General features: G+C 37.6%; 1 protein-coding gene across 1 annotated transcript; it reads left to right on the top strand.

The window, feature by feature from the left end:
* Positions 1-4,922: 4,922 nt before the first annotated feature.
* igf2a (insulin-like growth factor 2a) lies at positions 4,923-17,789 on the top strand. The gene is made up of 4 exons (XM_007231732.4): positions 4,923-5,324; positions 8,162-8,300; positions 12,323-12,498; positions 15,897-17,789. The coding sequence occupies exons 1-4, from the start codon at positions 5,232-5,234 to the stop codon at positions 16,128-16,130; spliced, it is 642 nt and encodes a 213-aa protein (XP_007231794.2). The 5' UTR covers positions 4,923-5,231; the 3' UTR covers positions 16,131-17,789.
* The last annotated feature ends 880 nt before the right edge of the window (positions 17,790-18,669 follow it).

The following is an 18,669-nucleotide window of genomic DNA, read 5'->3' as shown; positions in this document are numbered from 1 at the left end:
TATTAGATATATTTTTTAGATTTTTTAATATAAAACTGTAGAGAATTAGTGTAATATCACTCAATTTGACAAAATATCTCTCATTTTAAAGGATATAATTAGAATTTCTCTGTGATTTATGGTCATCCTCCACTTTATCTCCTGGAAACCAGTCGCTGGAAGTGTGTGGTGATCTGTCACACGGCTCAGTGCGGCACGGAGGAGCTGTTGACAGTGTAAACATCCCGCCAGCAGTGGCTGCTGCCACTAATCCCAGTGACTGGGGGAGTGACTGGTCTGGACTGGGAGTGACTGGTTCTCTCTGCATCCAGCAGCTCTTCACCGGAGCTTCAGATCTTTGGACATGTTGAGGCTCGTTCTCTGAGGTTCTCTGAAATTCTGACGTTTATTCGCAGAAAAACAACTCAAATACAGAATGTATTTTAATTACACGCTACTGTATGCAGTTGAATTGCACTGTAATAATGTTAATAACATTTGAACAGTATTTGCTTGTAATAATGCAGACATTATCACAAATGATGTGGTAACAGTTTCAGTGTTTTAGTGCATTTTGTGGCATCCCACAGGGCTCAGTTTTAGGGTTAATAAAGTTGATACTAGTTTTAAAAGTACCTGAACTCAACCTTAAGTTTATTGTTGAGTTATATTCAGTTTTAATACGGTAAACATTGTAACTTATTTGGTAACAGCACATTTTATGGTTTAATGCATTGTGTGGCATCCCTCTGGGCTCTGTTTTAGGGTTAATAAAGTTTATACTACTCTTAAAAGTACCTTAACAGAACTTTACCTCAACCCAGTGTTTATTATTGAGTTATATCCAGTTCTGATGCAGAAACGTTATAAATTATGTGGTAACAATTTGGTTTATCACATTATTGTGGCATACCTCAGGGCTCTGTTTTAGGGTTAATAAAGTTGATGCGTTCCTTAACTCAACCGTAAGTTTATTATTGAATAATATTAAGGCCAAATGCAGGAAACATAATGAAATATTTGGTAACATTCTTTGTGCATTTTGTAACATCTCCCGTGGCTTTATTTTAGGGTTATAAAGTTGGTCCTAATTTTAAGAGTAACTTAACTCAACTACATTCTGTTCTTATATAGGAAACTTTTAAATGCTGTTTGGTTTATCACTTATTTTAGCATCCCTCTGGGCTCTGTCTTAGGGTTAATAAAGTTGATTTTTAACAGAATCTTAATTAAGAGTGCTGTGTGTTCTAGAATTAAGTCTAGAATTTAGAGCGTGTCAGTGTGTCTTTGCTGTCATAACGACGGGAAAAGTACAGCTTGCTCGGCTTGAAACGCAAAGCAAAGTCATGTACTAATTCTCTTAATTAATCATGGATGTGGTTAATTTTGGGTGCAACGTGAAATAAACCAATCAGAGCATCACTTGCTCATCATTCTCTTTAAGAGTAGAACCAGGTGAGCTCTGTCTTTGGTGGATTGCTATTTTAATGGTGCAGCTACCTGGACGTGTTCAACAAACTCTTCTCAGCAGAGGAAACTGAGCTGCTGGTTGACGCTGTGAAGGAGCTCCAGCAGCTCATTTACGGGAACAGCAATGTTATTTTATTTACTATTCTGTTTATTGTTGGTGTAAAAGTTGGGTTTGTGCTGCTGTGTGTTCATGTGTGTGTAATAAGTGGGGGTGTACGCTCGGCTCGGCACGGCGCCTGTGTTACCGAGATAGCAATGAACGTCTGACTAATCAAGAGGAAGATGGATGATCACAAACCAACAAACCACCAAATTGAACTGCTTGAATTTTTACACCAGGAGTAAAGCAGCATAAAGTTATCCAAAAGCAGTGTGTAAGACTGGTGGAGGAGAACATGATGCCAAGATGCATGAAAAAAAAACTGTGATTAAAAACCATCAGGGTTATTCAACCAAATATTGATTATTTCTGAACTCTTAAAACTTCTTAAAATATTTTTTTGTTATTTCAGTCATTTCTCATTTTCTGTAAATAAATGCTCTAAATGAGAATATTTTTATTTGTAATTTGGGAGAAATGTTGTCTGTAGTTTATAGAATAAAACAACAATGTTCATTTTACTCAAACATAAACTGAAGTGCTCACTGTAGTGTGGCAACCTAGAAATAAATGAATTTTGGTTAATTAAGCCAAATTTGCCAGAAAATTAGTGCATTTAATTTTTTTCTGTAAGCATTTTCAACGTGTTTTGAGTTATTTTCTTTTCTTAAACCAAATCTTCCAGAATATTACTGCCAGAATCATTTTTAAACACCTCTCTTGACTGAAAATGCATTTTTTTTACACTGATTGTTTTTTTAAACAGTGTATAGAGAAACGATAGATAGTGTGACAACCTAGATATCAATGGAAGCTCTCCACAAAAGGAACAAACTCAACGTGGTTTGGTTAATTTCTGCCAGAATAAATATTAGTGCATTTCTTTACCATTCTTTTACTAATTTTTACAAACTTCCTTGGCGCCTGGATAAAAAATAATGATATTTTTACTTTTGGTAATGTTTTTTTCTTCCCCTCCTTCACTTCTCTATCCTATTATTAACCCTTTGACCTCCTTTAGGTCCTGTCTAAAGATGTTTTTACCTTTAACTTTTATTAGTTCTGTACTTCATTATTGTAAGTCGCTTTGGACAAAAGCATCTGCCAAATGAAATGTAATGTAATTTAATGTACTGTAATGTAATGTAATGTAATGTAATGTAATTTAATGTACTGTAATGTAATGTAATGTAATGTAATGTAATTTAATGTACTGTAATGTAATGTAATGTAATGTAATTTAATGTACTGTAATGTAATGTAATGTAATGTAATGTAATGTAAAACAGTGTACAGATTGATAGTGCAGCAGATAAATGTTCTGACGGAAGATCAGATCTTGTTTTCTGGTGTTTTTTGGGGAGGTCTGGTCCCCACACTGTGATGAATACAGGGCCACACAGGCTCCCGCAGACACGTCGTCAGTCAGTGGCTGTGACAGTGAGGTTTCAGAGAGTGTGTGTGTGTGTGTGTGTGTGTGTTGGCATACGTTGGAATGTGTCTGCAACCCCCTTTTGTTATGGTGAGAAGCAAGAATGCAGTCGACCCTCAATTAAAATTCCTCTCTCTGACCTCTCGCCAAAAGGTACTTTAAAGCCGAGGGCGTTTGGGTGAGAAGCAGGAGGTTATGGGATGTACAGTTCTGGTTCTGATCGCTGCCAAAACCGGGAGCTGTTGAGGATCTGCAGGAGATGCATCGCGAACTGCGGCTCCAAACTCTGTGTTTTATCATATTAAACCTGCGCTAAACGTTTAGCAGACATTTATTAAACTGCAGCCGGTCTGGAGTTCAGCGCAGTTCAGCCGACCAATCAATACAGAGCTTCAATCTGTAAACAACAGGCTGTGAGAAAAACTCAAAAACTCGGAAATTTGGGAATCTCTCAATGGAAGTCAGTATAAAAAGAGTTTCTCTCACGTCATTTTGGAGAATTTCTATTGGTCTATTCACCAGGACATTTTGACTTTGTGTGAAATTAACCCAACAGAAATGAACCCAAAATGGAAAGGATGCATCTCTAAAACAGCAACTTTACAATATAGAGATAACACCATCTTAACTTTCAATGGAAATCAGTGCAATAAGACTTTATTAGGTAATCTAAGGTCATTTTTGTCATTTTTGAGAATTTCTATTGGTCTATTCATCAGGAAATTTCGACTTTGTGTGAAATGAACCCAAAATACGTTGAGTTTGTTTATGTTGAGTTTGTTTATGTATTGTTGTCCAATGATGTGCAAAGGATGCATCTCTAAAACAGCAATTTTACAATATAGAGGGATAGAAAACTTCTTAACTTTCAATGGAAATCAGTGCAAAAAGACTTTATTTCAGGTCATTTTTGTAATTTTGTGAATTTCTATTGATCCACTCATCCAGGACACAGTGTATATATTTACAGTGTAAATCTAAAAATCAATGAAAGTTCAACCGAAAAAAGGAAGGTTTCTCAAGTCACGTTTCACAGAATATTAGTGCTTTTCTTTCTTGGGAAGGCGCCAGCTAAATATATATATCTGTAAGTGTGCTGATATCAGATACAGCCGTGCTGCTGGAGTTCTTAAACACCTCAGTGTGAAAATGCTATGTTTAGTTGAATCGATTTACACTGAATTTCCTTTCTGTGTTTTTACCAGGAAAAACGAACAACAGCTAAAGTGAAACGTTCTTCCCAGAGTCAAATAATTTCTCTCTCTCTTTCTCTCGCTCTCTCTCTTTCTACTACTCTAAATCTCTCTACTACTCGCTCTCCCTTTCTCTCTCACACTCTCGTTCTGTCTCTCTCCTTCTTTATCCTTCTTTCTTTCCCTTTCTTTCTGACATAACTCTTTCTCTCTTACTATTACAGATTCTCTCTTATGTTCTCTCTGTCTCTCTCTCTCTCTCTGTCTCTCTCTCTCTCTCTTTGTCATACACATTCTCTCTCTCTCTTTCTCTCACGCACCCTTACTCTCTCTCTTTCTCTTCTACCCTTTCTCTCTCTTTCTAACTTTCTCATACACACTCTCTCTCTTGCTGTCTCTCACTCTGTCTCTCTCTCTCTCTTTCACACTCACTCTTGCGCTCTCTCCCACTCTCTTTCTGTTCCTCTTCCTTTTTCTTTCTGTCTCTCTCAACTTTCTCCTTGTCTTACATTGTCTTACACGTTCTCTCTCTCTCTCTCTTTCTCTCTCCCTTTTTTCTCTCTCTCACGCTCACTCACTTTCTCTCTTACTCAATTCTCTCTCTCTTCTGCCCTTTTTCTCTCTCTCACTTTCTCTTACACACTCTCTTTCCCTCCCTCCCTCCCTCTCTCTCTCTCTCTCCCTGAGTAAAGAGAGAGAGAGAGAGAATAGAGGGGTGGAGTGGGGGGTGGGTGGAGGTATAAAACTGCCTCTCCACTCCCAGTCCCCCCCGACTGTCCTCTGAACTGTGAGACAGCCTCCAACCAGCAACATCACCAACCACCAACCACCACCAACCACCACCAACCACCGGCAGCTCCACCGGCAGCTCCACCAGCAGCTCCACCCGCCACCGGCAGCTCAGTGCAGCCCTCAGCCACATGCAGCAGTGCAGGACCAGCCTGTAGGAGCTTTCAGCAGTCCTACACACACTCTTACTCACTCTTACACTCTCACACACACTCTCACACACACTCTTACACACACTCTTACACACACTGTTCATGATCTCACTGCAATGGAGGAGCAGCAGGCAGGAGCTCAGCACTCAGCAGCAGCAGCAGCAGGACTCTGCAGGACGTGCAGGAGGAGCAACAAGCAGAAAACTACGGTACAAATCTCTATAATCTCTATTAACTTTATATACTTTATATATTTTATATATTTTATATAGTCTAAGGCTATACTAGTTTAAGTTGCACCTTTGTATGGCATGGTTTGATTCAGTTTGCCCAAAAAATAAGAAATAAATGGCAATAAGTGGCATATTTGCAAACTTTGAACTAACTGAAGTAAATGTACTGTTGCATGAGCTGCACCTCTTGTAATAATCTTAATGTTCCTATACTTTTTAAACTTTATGCCACACTGGTGTTTAATCACATGTTCTCCTCCTCCACCAGTCTTACACACTGCTTTTGGATAACTTTATGCTGCTTTACTCCTGGTGTAAAAATTCAAGCAGTTCAGTTTGGTGGTTTGATGGTTTGTGATCATCCATCTTCCTCTTGATTATATTCCAGAGGTTTTCAATTTGGTAAAATCAGAGAAACTCATCATTTTTAACAGGAACTTTTCATTAGAGAGATAAAAACCTTCTTAACTTTTAATGAAAGTCAGTGCAAAAAGAGTTAATTTTAGGTCATTTTTGGGAATTTCTATTGATCCATTCGTCCAGGAATTTTGAGACAGCGTATATACAGTGTTAATCTAGAAATCAATGTATTGTTGCATGGACTGCATGTCTTGTAATAGTCTTAATGGTCTTAATGGTCTTATACTTTTGGCAGGTCAGGTATGGCTTGTTTGAGTTCAGTTTGCCCACATTAAAAAAATAAATAACATCAGCAAACATCTGTAAACCTAAAATAAATGTAGATAAATGAAAAATATCTGTTGTTGCATGGACTGCACCTCTCCTATTAGTCTTAATGTTCATATACTTTTGGCACATCAGGTATGGATTGGTTTGATTAAGTTTCTCGACATGAAAAAATAATGGCAATAAGCATCATTCATTGCAAACTATATAAGGTAAATGTATTGTTGCATGGTCTTGTAAAAGTCTTAATGTTCCTATACTTTTGGCACTTCTTGTATGGCTTGGTTTGATTAAGTTTGTGTATTTAGAGATGCTGTATGAAAAAAAAAGGGAAAAAATGTGTCCAAAGTGTCAAAAAGTAAAAATTAAGCATGTAAGAAATGTTTTGAATCGATTTTAAAATAATTAAAATGTCAAATCAAAAGTTAAAATCTTTAACAATACCAAACTGCAATAGTGTGTTAGTGCGAATATTTTTTGAAATGAAAAAAGTAAATACATTTGAAATGTATTTGACTTTGTATTTAATCTATTTCTCAAACTGCAAATACAAAAGTAACCAAAAAGTGTTAAAATGTGCAATAGTTTAGAAAAATAATTTAAAATTTAAAATGTATGTCACATATAAAGAAATCACAAAGAAATGCACTGTTTAAATCTTGCAAAGTTCACGTATAAAATTACTTTCATTTTACTGCAGTTTGTATGTGAATGATGGACCTGAATGAATGATTCTACCCTGTACTACTTGTTTGGTGATGCACGAGAGCTGTCTATAACTTTAATGAAATATCTGTCTTATTTTCATTTAGTTGAAAAACTGCTTGCTACAAAAATTAACATGCATATTAAATTAATTCTGCATTTGCACTGATTGCATGCTTAAAATGCATGAAATTTCATTGAGCACATTGCTATTTTTAATGCTTAAATGTTATATTATGTTATATAGTTACATGCATGCATCAACTACAAGTTTTGCTCATTTGTGGAAACCACAAAGAAACCAGGGTTTGACTGGGTTTTGAGTTCTAACTTACCTTAAAAAGCTACTTTCAAACATGTTTAACATGCATTTTCTTAAAAACAAAAAGCATGTGCTACTTTTTCTCATAACATTTACCCCCTATTGCATTTAGAGATGCAACAGTTGCATGTAAATGCGTGTAAGCATGCAGTTAAAGGCTTTTTTTTTATACTTCCATGTTCTGATAAATAATGCAATATTAATGCAACATACAGGCATTTTTGTATGATAGTTCAAAATGTCAATGCCCTCTATGCATTAATGTTGGGTAGATCTATATTTGGTAAATAGGTTCTGGAAAATTAGTAAAACGTTTTCTTGTGTATTGTGCCATTTAATTTGCAATATGTGACATCATGTAACTACATTGTCTTGTGAAATGTTTTAACAATATATTGTGCAGCCCTGCTACTAAACAGCAAACAGCAAATCTTTAGGATGGAAAACCTTCATTACTTTCAATAGAATCAATAAATGAGTCAAAATTATTTAATTCCAAGTCATTTTGGACCATTTCTATTGAGTTCAGAAAACAATGTAGCTAAAGATCAACTACCAGATTCAGATTATCAGTTTAAAAAAAGTGAAAAACAGCTAAAACTGAGACACTGATGATAATGATGATATCATCAAGTTACATAGTTACTTTTATTTATTTGATGTAAAAAAGTACAAATCATAAATTAACCATAATAAGCACTGCTGGGAAAAGTTCAGCTGCGCTGCCATGGAGAACAAAACTTCATTTTTTTTCAGCATTTAATTTTTTACTTTGTAACAGGGAGTTTTTTTGTCAATGTAGTGAAGTAAATTACTTGTGTCAAAATGTACTTGAGTAAAAGTAAAATGACCTATTTTAAAAACTACTTTAAAACTTACAAATTACTCCTAAAATCTACTTAATTACAGTAACGCGAGTAAATGTAATTAGTTACTTTCCTCCTCTGGTATTTACCCTATTCATGTGACTGTAGTGTAGGACTGTAGGACACAAATGAAAACCATATGATACGATATATTGCAATATTGATGTTTTGTCCCAACACCTCTGTAAACTTCATTCTGATTGGTTGATTCCTCTGTCCTGGTGTTTGTGTAGATGTCTTCGTCGGGTGGCGTTTGGCTCTTGGCGGTAGCGGTGGCGCTGTGCTCGTCTCGAGCCTCGGCGGAGACGCTGTGTGGAGGAGAACTGGTGGACACCCTGCAGTTCGTGTGTGAAGACAGAGGCTTTTATTTCAGTAAGTGTCCATCCATAGTCCTGGGGGGACAATAGTCATGGTATTATGTATTTTCACTGTTAACCCTCCTACTAAATTTCCTCTTACTAAATCTAAATTTGCTAACACCCTTTATTCTCTGTATAAAAATGATCCCAGTAATTTAAACCTCCGAAAAATGATTATAAAAGTTTATTCACCAGCTACTTTATGTTTATTTGATGGATTATCAACGGTTGTGCCATTATTATAATGTTTTATTAGTATTATATAAGTATTCTGTTGTGAATTAGGCCTTAAAGTAAAGAGAAAGATTATACAACTGAATGTCATAGAGATTCATCAACATCATTACCACACAAATAAGTGTAAAATTTTGATAATTCTTATGTTTTATGCACATAAAACAGCCTTAAAAAAACAGACAATGAAATTTCAATATTTTAAATATTTTATTTTTTACATATTGTCTTCGTCAAATTAAGAAAAGACAATAAATATGAATGACAAAACCAATGTCCACCATTTCATTCAGAGACTTCAAACATTGATTGGGGTTAAATTGCCCCCAAAGATAATAGTAGGGTTAAATATATGAGTAACTAAAGTTTAAAACTTTGGAGTACCTTCCAAAAGCTTTAAAAAGCTTAAAATGCTCTAGGGAACATTTTCTTTTAAAAGCATTTTCTTGAAGGTTCCTTAAAGCAGCTTCCTCAACCCCTAAATGTTCTTAAAGGAATATATATATACTTTTAACAGTATAGTTCTTTAACACACTGAACTATAAAGGTTTAAAAGTTCAATACAATACATTTCTTACCTCAAATAAAGTCCATTAGCCTGGAGAAGTTTGGTTTGCTTGAGGCGCTTTGCTTCTTTAGCTAGGTCGTTTTGCACTGAAGCTCTAAAGCTAATGCTAATGCTAATATCCAGTGCTTTGTTCCATTTGAACTCAGATGTTTTTGGAACAGTTCTTGTTCCAATAAGGAAGTTTTAACAGGAAAGACGCCACAAGTTTAATTTCCTACCTGCAAATTTGACTCAATTTCAAAAATTCAAGATGGCGGCATAAACAGTAGTAAGAGTAGCAGCAGTATTATAGAGTTTATTAGCATAATGCTAACTAGCCTTGCTAGTAAGATATTGGGACATGTTTGGACTTGCCATAAAACTCTGATAAACTATTAAAAGTTGATATGCTGACTGATTTCAGGAATGTTTTGAAGTAGTTCTGACATCCAACTTCCAAAGTAAAAGGATGCAGACGTCTATAAGTCTATAGTCTATAAAGAGCTGATCAACCGGTCTAAACAAGAGAATCCTTGCCTAAAAATTACTTAAAACCTAATTTTATCGCAGATGTAAGCTTCCTCTTCCACTATTCTTGGATGTTGGACTGTACTAATCCCAATATCCCTAAAAAAACATCGACTGGTCTTACTTTATAATGACTCCATTGTGGTTTTTTGCAGTTTTACACTAAAGCCAAAAAGCTAGCTAAAATATAGTTTATATCTACGTCTATATCGTCACTGTCCTATAAAAAACACTTATCTCCATTTTTGAGATTTAGATTTTTAGTTTACTACATAATTTGAACAGACAAACTGTCCCTTACACTGTGCCAAATTTCTTGATGAACAGACCAATAGAAACTCTTCAAAATGACCTGACATAAACTCTTTTTGAAAGTTTAGAAGGTTTTTTCTCTCTCCTGTAAAGTTGCTGTTTTGGAGATAAGTGTTTTTCATTGGACAGCTACAATATCAACTATGACGTTCATTAGTTAAAATTTTATGTACTTTTGTAGAGAACCACTTACTTAAAATGTTCATTAAAGTGAAAAGCACTACATGGAATTTAAGGCTAATTCTTGGATTTTACTGCATGTCTCTCTCTCTCTCTTTTTTTCTCTCTCTCTTTCTCTTTCTCTCTCTCTCTCTCTCTCTCTCTCTCTCTCTCTCTCTCTCGTTTCTCTGAAATGACAGTGGACTTCCCCCTCTTGTGCTTCTCCTGTTGTTCTTTGGCTTTTATCTCTGTTGAGCAGGCAAAGGGCAAGGTTAAAAAATCTGTTTAGCTTAGCTATTCACACATCCCCCTGTTTATTTTCTCCTTTTTCTGCTGAACTCGCCGTTCACCTACAGTTTCTGAGGAGCGTTTGAAGTGAACGTGTGCAGAAATCCAGCATTTCCTCTATTATTACAACTGCGAGCTGTAGAGCAGATACTCTTATACTGATAATAATGATAATAATAACAGCGAGTCCTGTTCCAGTCCTGTAGCAGCAGCAGGGTTTCTGCTCTGTGTGCTTTACTTTCATATTGTATTGTTTAGCGAGTCGAGGCGGATCTGATTGGGCGAGTAAAGTGAGTAAAGTGAGTAAAGAATGTAGAGTAAGTAAAGTGAGTATAGTAAAGTGAGTATAGTGAGTGAGGTGAGTATGGTGAGTAAAGGGAGTATAGTGAGTAGAGTGAGTATGGTAATTAGAGTGAGTAAAGTAAGTAAAGTGAGTAAAGTGTGTGAGTAGAGTGAGTATAGTGAGTAGAGTGAGTATAGTGAGTAGAGTGAGTAAATTGAGTAGAGTGAGTATAGTGAGTAGAGTGAGTAAATTGAGTAGAGTGAGTAGAGTTAGTAAAGTGAGTAAAGTGAGTAAAGTAAGTAGAGTGAGTAGAGTGAGTAAAGAGAGTATAGTGAGTATGGTGAGTTTAGTGAGTAAAGCGAGTAGAGTGAGTAGAGTTAGTAAAGTGAGTAGAGTTGGTAAAGTGAGTAAAATGAGTAGAGTGAGTAGAGTTAGTAAAGTGAGTATAGTGAGTAAAGCAAGTAGAGTGAGTAAAGTGAGTAGAGTGTGTATAGTGAGTAGAGTGAGTATAGTGTGTACAGTGAGTATGGCGAGTACAGTGAGTATAGTAAGTATGGTGAGTATAGTGAGTATAGCGAGTATGGTGAGTATAGTGAGTATGGTGAGTATAGTGAGTATGGTGAGTATAGTGAGTATGGTGAGTATAGTGAGTACGGTGAGTATAGTGAGTATAGTGAGTATGGTGAGTACAGTGAGTATGGTAAGTATAGTGAGTATGGTGAATATGGTGAGTAAAGTGAGTATGATGACTATAGTGAGTATAGTGAGTGTAGTGAGTATGGTGAGTACGGTGAGTATAGTGAGTATAGTGAGTATGGTGAGTACGGTGAGTATGGTGAGTATAGTGAGTACGGTGAGTATAGTGAGTATGGTGAGTATGGTGAGTATGGTGAGTATAGTGAGTATAGTGAGTATGGTGAGTATGGTGAGTATGGTGAGTACGGTGAGTATGGTGAGTATAGTGAGTATGGTGAGTATAGTGAGTATGGTGAGTATAGTGAGTATGGTGAGTATAGTGAGTACGGTGAGTATAGTGAGTATAGTGAGTGTAGTGAGTATAGTGAGTATGGTGAGTATAGTGAGTACAGTGAGTATGGTGAGTATAGTGAGTACGGTGAGTATAGTGAGTATAGCGAGTGTAGTGAGTATAGTGAGTATGGTGAGTATAGTGAGTACGGTGAGTATAGTGAGTATAGTGAGTGTAGTGAGTATAGTGAGTATGGTGAGTATAGTGAGTATGGTGAGTACAGTGAGTATGGTGAGTATAGTGAGTATGGTGAGTATAGTGAGTACAGTGAGTATGGTGAGTATAGTGAGTATGGTGAGTATAGTGAGTATAGTGAGTGTAGTGAGTATGGCGAGTACGGTGAGTATAGTGAGTATGGTGAGTATAGTGAGTACAGTGAGTATAGTGAGTATAGTGAGTACGGTGAGTATGGTGAGTATAGTGAGTATGGTGAGTACGGTGAGTATGGTGAGTATAGTGAGTATAGTGAGTATAGTGAGTATGGTGAGTATGGTGAGTATAGTGAGTACAGTGAGTATAGTGAGTATGGTGAGTATAGTGAGTATGGTGAGTATGGTGAGTATAGTGAGTATGGTGAGTATAGTGAGTATGGTGAGTATGGTGAGTATGGAGCAGGGGAACCCGGGTGTTGATGGTTCTCCGCCGGTCTCTCCTCAGGTCGTCCGTACAGGTCGAACAGCCGGCGCTCTCACAGAGGAATAGTGGAGGAGTGCTGTTTTCGGAGTTGTGATCTCAGCCTGCTGGAGCAGTACTGCGCAAAACCCGCCAAGTCCGAGCGAGACGTCTCCGGGACGTCACTGCAGGTCATTCCTGTCTTACAAACTCTTCACAAGGTGAGAACCACAACCTACAACTTTCAGATCCACTGTTCACTCGAGAGTACTGTGTTCAGAAGTGTATTTTATCGATATGTGGCATCAAAAAGAAAGATATCTGTAATGAAACATATGTGTCAATATGTTTCCCCCCTGAAATAAGACTAAAGAATAAAGTTGCGTAGTTGATGTGGTGCAGTGGATAACACCACCACCTTCCAGTGAGCTCCAAACGCAACCAATAAGAGCGCTTGGGCAAGACTCCTACATTACACTACATTAACCCACCTCTGTAAGAGAATAACCTTGTAAGTCGCTCCGGATTAGAACGTCAAAAAAAAGTTGTCAATGTAAATGTTCTAATTGGGTAGTTACTGCTTCATTACTCCACATGGTGGCGCTATAATCAAATGAATTATAGTATATTATAATAATTATTATGTGGTCAAGAATATTAGAGGTTTTTTTTTCTTTAGTAACGCTAATATAAGCTTTGAAGTGTCGTAGAGAATTGTCTTCTAATTATATATTGAGTATTGCAGATTCACAGTATCGTAATAATATCGTATATTATCATATCTTTAGATGCCCCATCATTTTCTTCCCTACTTCCCTACTACACTGTAAAACAGAAGAAACAAATGAACACCAATATCGTAATTGCATCATATCATGATATTCGAATTTTAAAAACACAGTATCGATTATCAATTATTAGTTTGATTTAAAAAATTGGTGTCAGAAGTGGTTCATAATCGTACGTGTTGTAATCGTTAGAGCCCTTTGTTCTGATTGGACAAAAAGTACATTTATCGCCTTGCTTACAGTATCGCAATATATAGCAATAGATAGATAGACAGATACTTTATTGATCCCAGAAGGGAAATTCTAGTATCAATATATTGAATCATTACCACTGTAACCGCTATTGTGTACATAGAGTATTATTATTATCATTACATGCTAGATCTCTGATGAAATCAGGTGGAATATTAAATAATTTAACACTATTTCATCAGTTTCTACTTGTAAAACCAAAGATTAGATAGATTAAAACATATGCAGTTTTAACCAAATACAAAATACAGCGTGAAGTAAAACAAATTCTTATTAAATAAAAAAAAAGTAAAAAAGAGCGTTTTTTAATGAAAGGCAGATAAAAACAACAGAATACCTGAGTAAAACCTCCTAAAAATGGAGGGTTAACTGCTCAAAAAGACACTGAGAACCCAAACAACGCTTCACACTTACGCTTCAGACATCTCCACAAACACACAAACACACAAACACATGGCCGCAGTAACACAACACGAGTACTACTCTACTGGACAACATTTAGAATGATGTCATTTACTCAAAGCACCAAAACAAGAGCTGTGCCACATTCTGATGAGTGGTTACGCCATGTGGTCTTGGCATGAAAATATGTTAAGCGTTGGCACGACAGTAGGCCAGCTGGCCGGAGCTTAAATTTCAAAACAACAAAAACAAATAACTCCACGACTCGACAGCACAACAATTGTGCTCTGCTGGTGAACGGCGCTCTGGTACGTGCACACTGAGTTGGTGTGCGGAGTCACGCTCGCGGGGCAGCGGCGGGGCAGCGTGGACGAGGCACAGGAGGCTATTCTTAAGGGTTCGGGAGGCCGTTGTTGGTCCATTATGGTAATAATCTGATAATAACTGGAATGCGGTGGTGGTGGTAGTACGTGAGGACGGTGTTGGGATAGAACAAAAAGCAGCTTATGTTTGGGACATGGGTCAGAACTCTGGCATCACTAAATACTGCTGCTGCTAAATGCCACATTTGAGTTAGTAGTTGGATCTACTTCACACTGTTTTGCACTTTTTTTTGTGTAAAACGGCGCCGTTCTGATGACCCATAGAAACTTCACGGCCATCGCAGAGCAATGGTTTTAAAAAGCTTTGCTAAAGTGCCTCTAGAGTGCCAAAAATGTGTATAGATGTTAAGTAAAGTCTTTCATTACAACCCTACTACTACTCAAGGTAGAGGAGCAGAGAGAGCAGAGGGAACAGCTGCCCCCCTATTGCCCCATGTTTGAAAAAAAGTGTCACTAAAGTACCTTTTAGAGTGGCAAAAATGAGATAGGAGTTCTAAGAGTTCTATTGGCTGACCTTCCCAGTAGTAAAAAGTGATCTTAAAATGTTAAGAAAAGTCTTCAATCATACATCTACTACACAGACACTGGTGATCTCAGGGTGGAGGGGCAAAGGGGGCAGCTGCCGCCCTATTGCCCCCATGGTTGACAAAGTCTCACTAAAGTACCCTCTAGAATGGCAAAAAAGAGACAAAATAGTAAAAAGTTGTTAAGATGTTAAGAAAAGTCTTTCATTACAACCCTACTACTCAGTAACTAGTGAACTCAAGGTGGAGGGGCATTATTCACTGCCCTTCCCAATAGTAAAAAGTGATGTTTAGATATGCCATCCAGTACGACCCTACTACACAATCACAACTCAAGCTGGAGGGGCGGCTGCCCTCCCTGACAAAGGGAGTTGACAAAGTCTCACTAAAGTACCTTCCCAGTAGTAAAACGTTGTTAAGATGTTAAGAAAAACCTTTCATTACAACCCTACTACACAGTCACTGGTGAACTTAAGACAAAGCTGCCCCCATATTGCCCTCACGGTTGAAAAATTAACACTAAAGTACCTTCTAGAGTGACAAAGTAAGATAAAGTACCGGCTGACCTTCCCAGTAGTAAAAAATTGTTAAGATGTTAAGAAAAGCCTTCCATTACAACCCTACTACACAGTCAGTGGTGAACTCAAGATGAAGATTCAGAAGGGGCAGCTTCCCCCCCCCCCCACCCATTGCCCCCATGTTTGAAAAAGTGTCACTAAAGTACCTTTTAAAGTGGCAAAAATGAGATAAGAGTTCTATTGGCTGACCTTCCCAGTAGTAAAAAGTGATGTTAAGATGCTAATAAAAGCTTTCTATTATACCCCCACAGTTACTGGTGAACTCAAGGCAAAGAGGTAGAGGGGGCAACTGCTATAACCCCTATTGCCCCCAAATATTGATTATATGCCCTATAGATCAAGATATTTAGATTTTGATGGTGTCTAATGTCTAAAGTGCCCATTCATGGTTGTCCTTCTAGTAGTTTAAAGGGTGTAGGCATGAAGTGCCCCTAGTTAGGAGTGCCCCCTACTAGATAGTGTCTCAATGGGTGCCTTTTCCAGTGGAATAAATGTAGTGGTGCCACTACAGTGGGTTAAATGTGAAGCCAAATTTGCAGAGTTTTCTAAAGTTCCTTGAGGATCTTTTAGGGTTCTTCAATTTGAAACTGTAGAGAAACCACCCTAGAAAAGAAAACATTAAAAGTGCTAACTGTACGTTACTTGTAAGGAACTTGGTAACTCATCACCATCTATCTCTTTTGTCTCTGCAGGACGGCACAAAAAAGCCCATTAATGTGAAGTTCACCAAATACGAGGTGTGGCAGCAGAAAGCCCAGAGGCTGAGGCGAGGCGTCCCCAACATCCTTCGCGCCCGAAACTTCAGGAGGGAAGCAGAAAAGGCCCAAGCCCAGGAGGGAGCTGATATCCACCGGCCCCTGATGACCGTCCCCAACCGACGCCCAGCCATGCTCCCTCCCGCCCACAGCCACGCCCCCCACAACTGAACCCAAACGTGCCCAACGAGGCGCCACGGAAAAAGGGATTATTACTAAAAAAAACCCCTCTTGCCTTCTTCAACTGAGGCATTCTTCACGAACCTGCCATCCCAGCATCCTTTGTTGCAAAATGCAGATTTATGAACGTTCTGTGTTGCTTCTTACCCAACCCAGCAGATGAAGAGATGTGTAGAGATGAATGTATGAACTGATGGAATAAACGCGACTGGAGAGATCGGAGAAACGACGACTCTGAGACTCTGAGACAGAGAGGACTTCCAGAACTGAGCGAACTGAACTTGATGATGAAAGAGTCATGAAAGATTGTCTCGTTACGTCTACAAGTCTTCGTTAGGTTTTCGAGTTTTCGAGTGTGAAATTCCTAGAAAGTCTTCAATTTTGAAAGTCTTCATTCCACGAAATCCAACTCCTGAGACAAAGACTTGTGATTGTGTCTCGTTTGCACCTGTGATTAAAAAGTTACACATTACGGAAAACCGCAACGTCCTGTTTTGTTTTTTTTGTTGTTTTTTTGTTATTTTGGTATTTTGCTAAATTAGATTCCTTTTAATGCACCTTTTCGACCAAACGACCCCCTTTTCTGGTGCAATAATAATAATGATGAAGAAGAAGAAACAAAAACAATCGGCAGGTTGCACAATGCCACGGACAATGCTAACGGCACTATTGTTTGTCTTTTCTTTGTTTTTTTGTCTTATGTTTTCTACGAACTGCTCGATGTGATAATTTAATGGTGCTACCTTTGGGAACGAGCTCAGAGGAAGATCAGAGGAGATCGAAAGCAACTTATTATTATTAAACTCATGTTGTCGTGTTGTGTTAAACTTTCCGTTTTAGGAAAACAAACAAACAACAAACGAAGGCAAACGAAAGCAAACCAATCAACAAGACGATGCTAGAGAGGCGAGTCAAGAGTTGCTTGATTGGGGGAGGGGCTAAAGGTGGTGTCTGTAAAGGCCTAGGTCTAGGTCTTCTAGGTCTAGGTTGAAGAAAAAACATGGAGGAATACCGTTGTTTGAGGATATCTGGATCATTCCCGAGTCATGGATGGTTGTTGGACTTTGAGCAAGAGCAGATTTAAGACGTCACCTACTTGTACCATAGCATTCCAGTCTAAATCCTCGCCGTGTCATTTCATTTTATCCACTTCTTCCTGTCTTTACTACATATATACAAAAATACTGCAGTATAAAAAAACGGAACAATCATTTCGGCGGGAACAGCAATAGCGTCTTCTTGCGTATCTTCAGTGTACAACAGTAGTATTCCAGTGCTTTTGCTTGAAATGAAATACTTGAACATGATATGTATGTAATTCGTCTCCGGGGACATCATAACGTCGTTGGCCTTGTGAGTAGAGTCTGTATGAGCATCTTGTCTTCTTGTCTTCTTTGCAGAATGAGCCGCCAAAAGCGTTTTTATTTTTTATTTTTCCTTGGTTCACCTACAAATAATGGCACTGTATAAAGGCATTATTTATTTTGATATGAGCATATGAACAAAACAAAAAATTAATAAAAATACGGTCCCAATGATGGCACACGTCTGTGCTACACTATCGTTTTATTTGTACTGCTTGTACATGTATGTAGATGCTTTGTACCAAAAAACATCTCTTCTTTTTTTAAGTAAAGTCAATGAATGGAAGCTTCAAAAGTGTCTCGGCTCTTCTTTTTCGAAGGAAATGTGGTTAAAAACACCTTTAATTAGTCACTCTTAAACAAAAATTAAGTTTTTTTGCATGTAATTTGATTTGTATTCTGCATATTTCCACTTTTTCCTTTTCTCTGCTCCCTGTCCACTTCTGCTCTCTTTCATTTCCTTCCTGTATATTGTATATTGAAAAAATCAAGAGACCACTTGTTGTTTTATTCTATAAACTACAGACAACATTTCTCCCAAATTACAAATAAAAATATTCTCATTTAGAGCATTTATTTACAGAAAATGAGAAATGTCTGAAATAACAAAAAAGATGCAGAGCTTTCAGACCTCAAATAATGCAAAGAAAACAAGTTCATATTCATAACGTTTTAAGAGTTCAGAAATAATCAATATTTGGTGGAATAATCCTGGTGGTTTTTAATCACAGTTTTTATTTCATGCATCTTGGCATCATGTTCTCCTCCACCAGTCTTACACACTGCTTTTGGATAACTTTATGCTGCTTTACTCCTGGTGCAAAAATTCAAGCAGTTCAGTTTGGTGGTTTGATGGTTTGTGATCATCCATCTTCCTCTTGATTATATTCCAGATATATATTATATATTAGATATAATCCTTTACTTACTCTGGTAGTAGAAAAAAAAATGCTTGATTTAGGGTGTGTCAGTTTGTCATTGCTTTCGTAACGACAGGAAAAGTACACGTTGTTCTGTACTAATACTCTCAATTAATCATGGGTGTGGTTCATTTTGGGCATAACATGAAATAAACCAATCAGCATATCACTTGCTCATCCTTTTAAGAGCCAGGTGGGGTGTAAGATAGCAATGAGCATCACAATGCACCTTGTGCAGGGTCTTTA

Source organism: Astyanax mexicanus, chromosome 23, assembly GCF_023375975.1.
Source record: "Astyanax mexicanus isolate ESR-SI-001 chromosome 23, AstMex3_surface, whole genome shotgun sequence".
Taxonomy (NCBI): domain Eukaryota; kingdom Metazoa; phylum Chordata; class Actinopteri; order Characiformes; family Acestrorhamphidae; genus Astyanax; species Astyanax mexicanus.
Note: the sequence above shows the minus strand (reverse complement) of the source record. Positions and strands in the feature narration are given on the sequence as shown.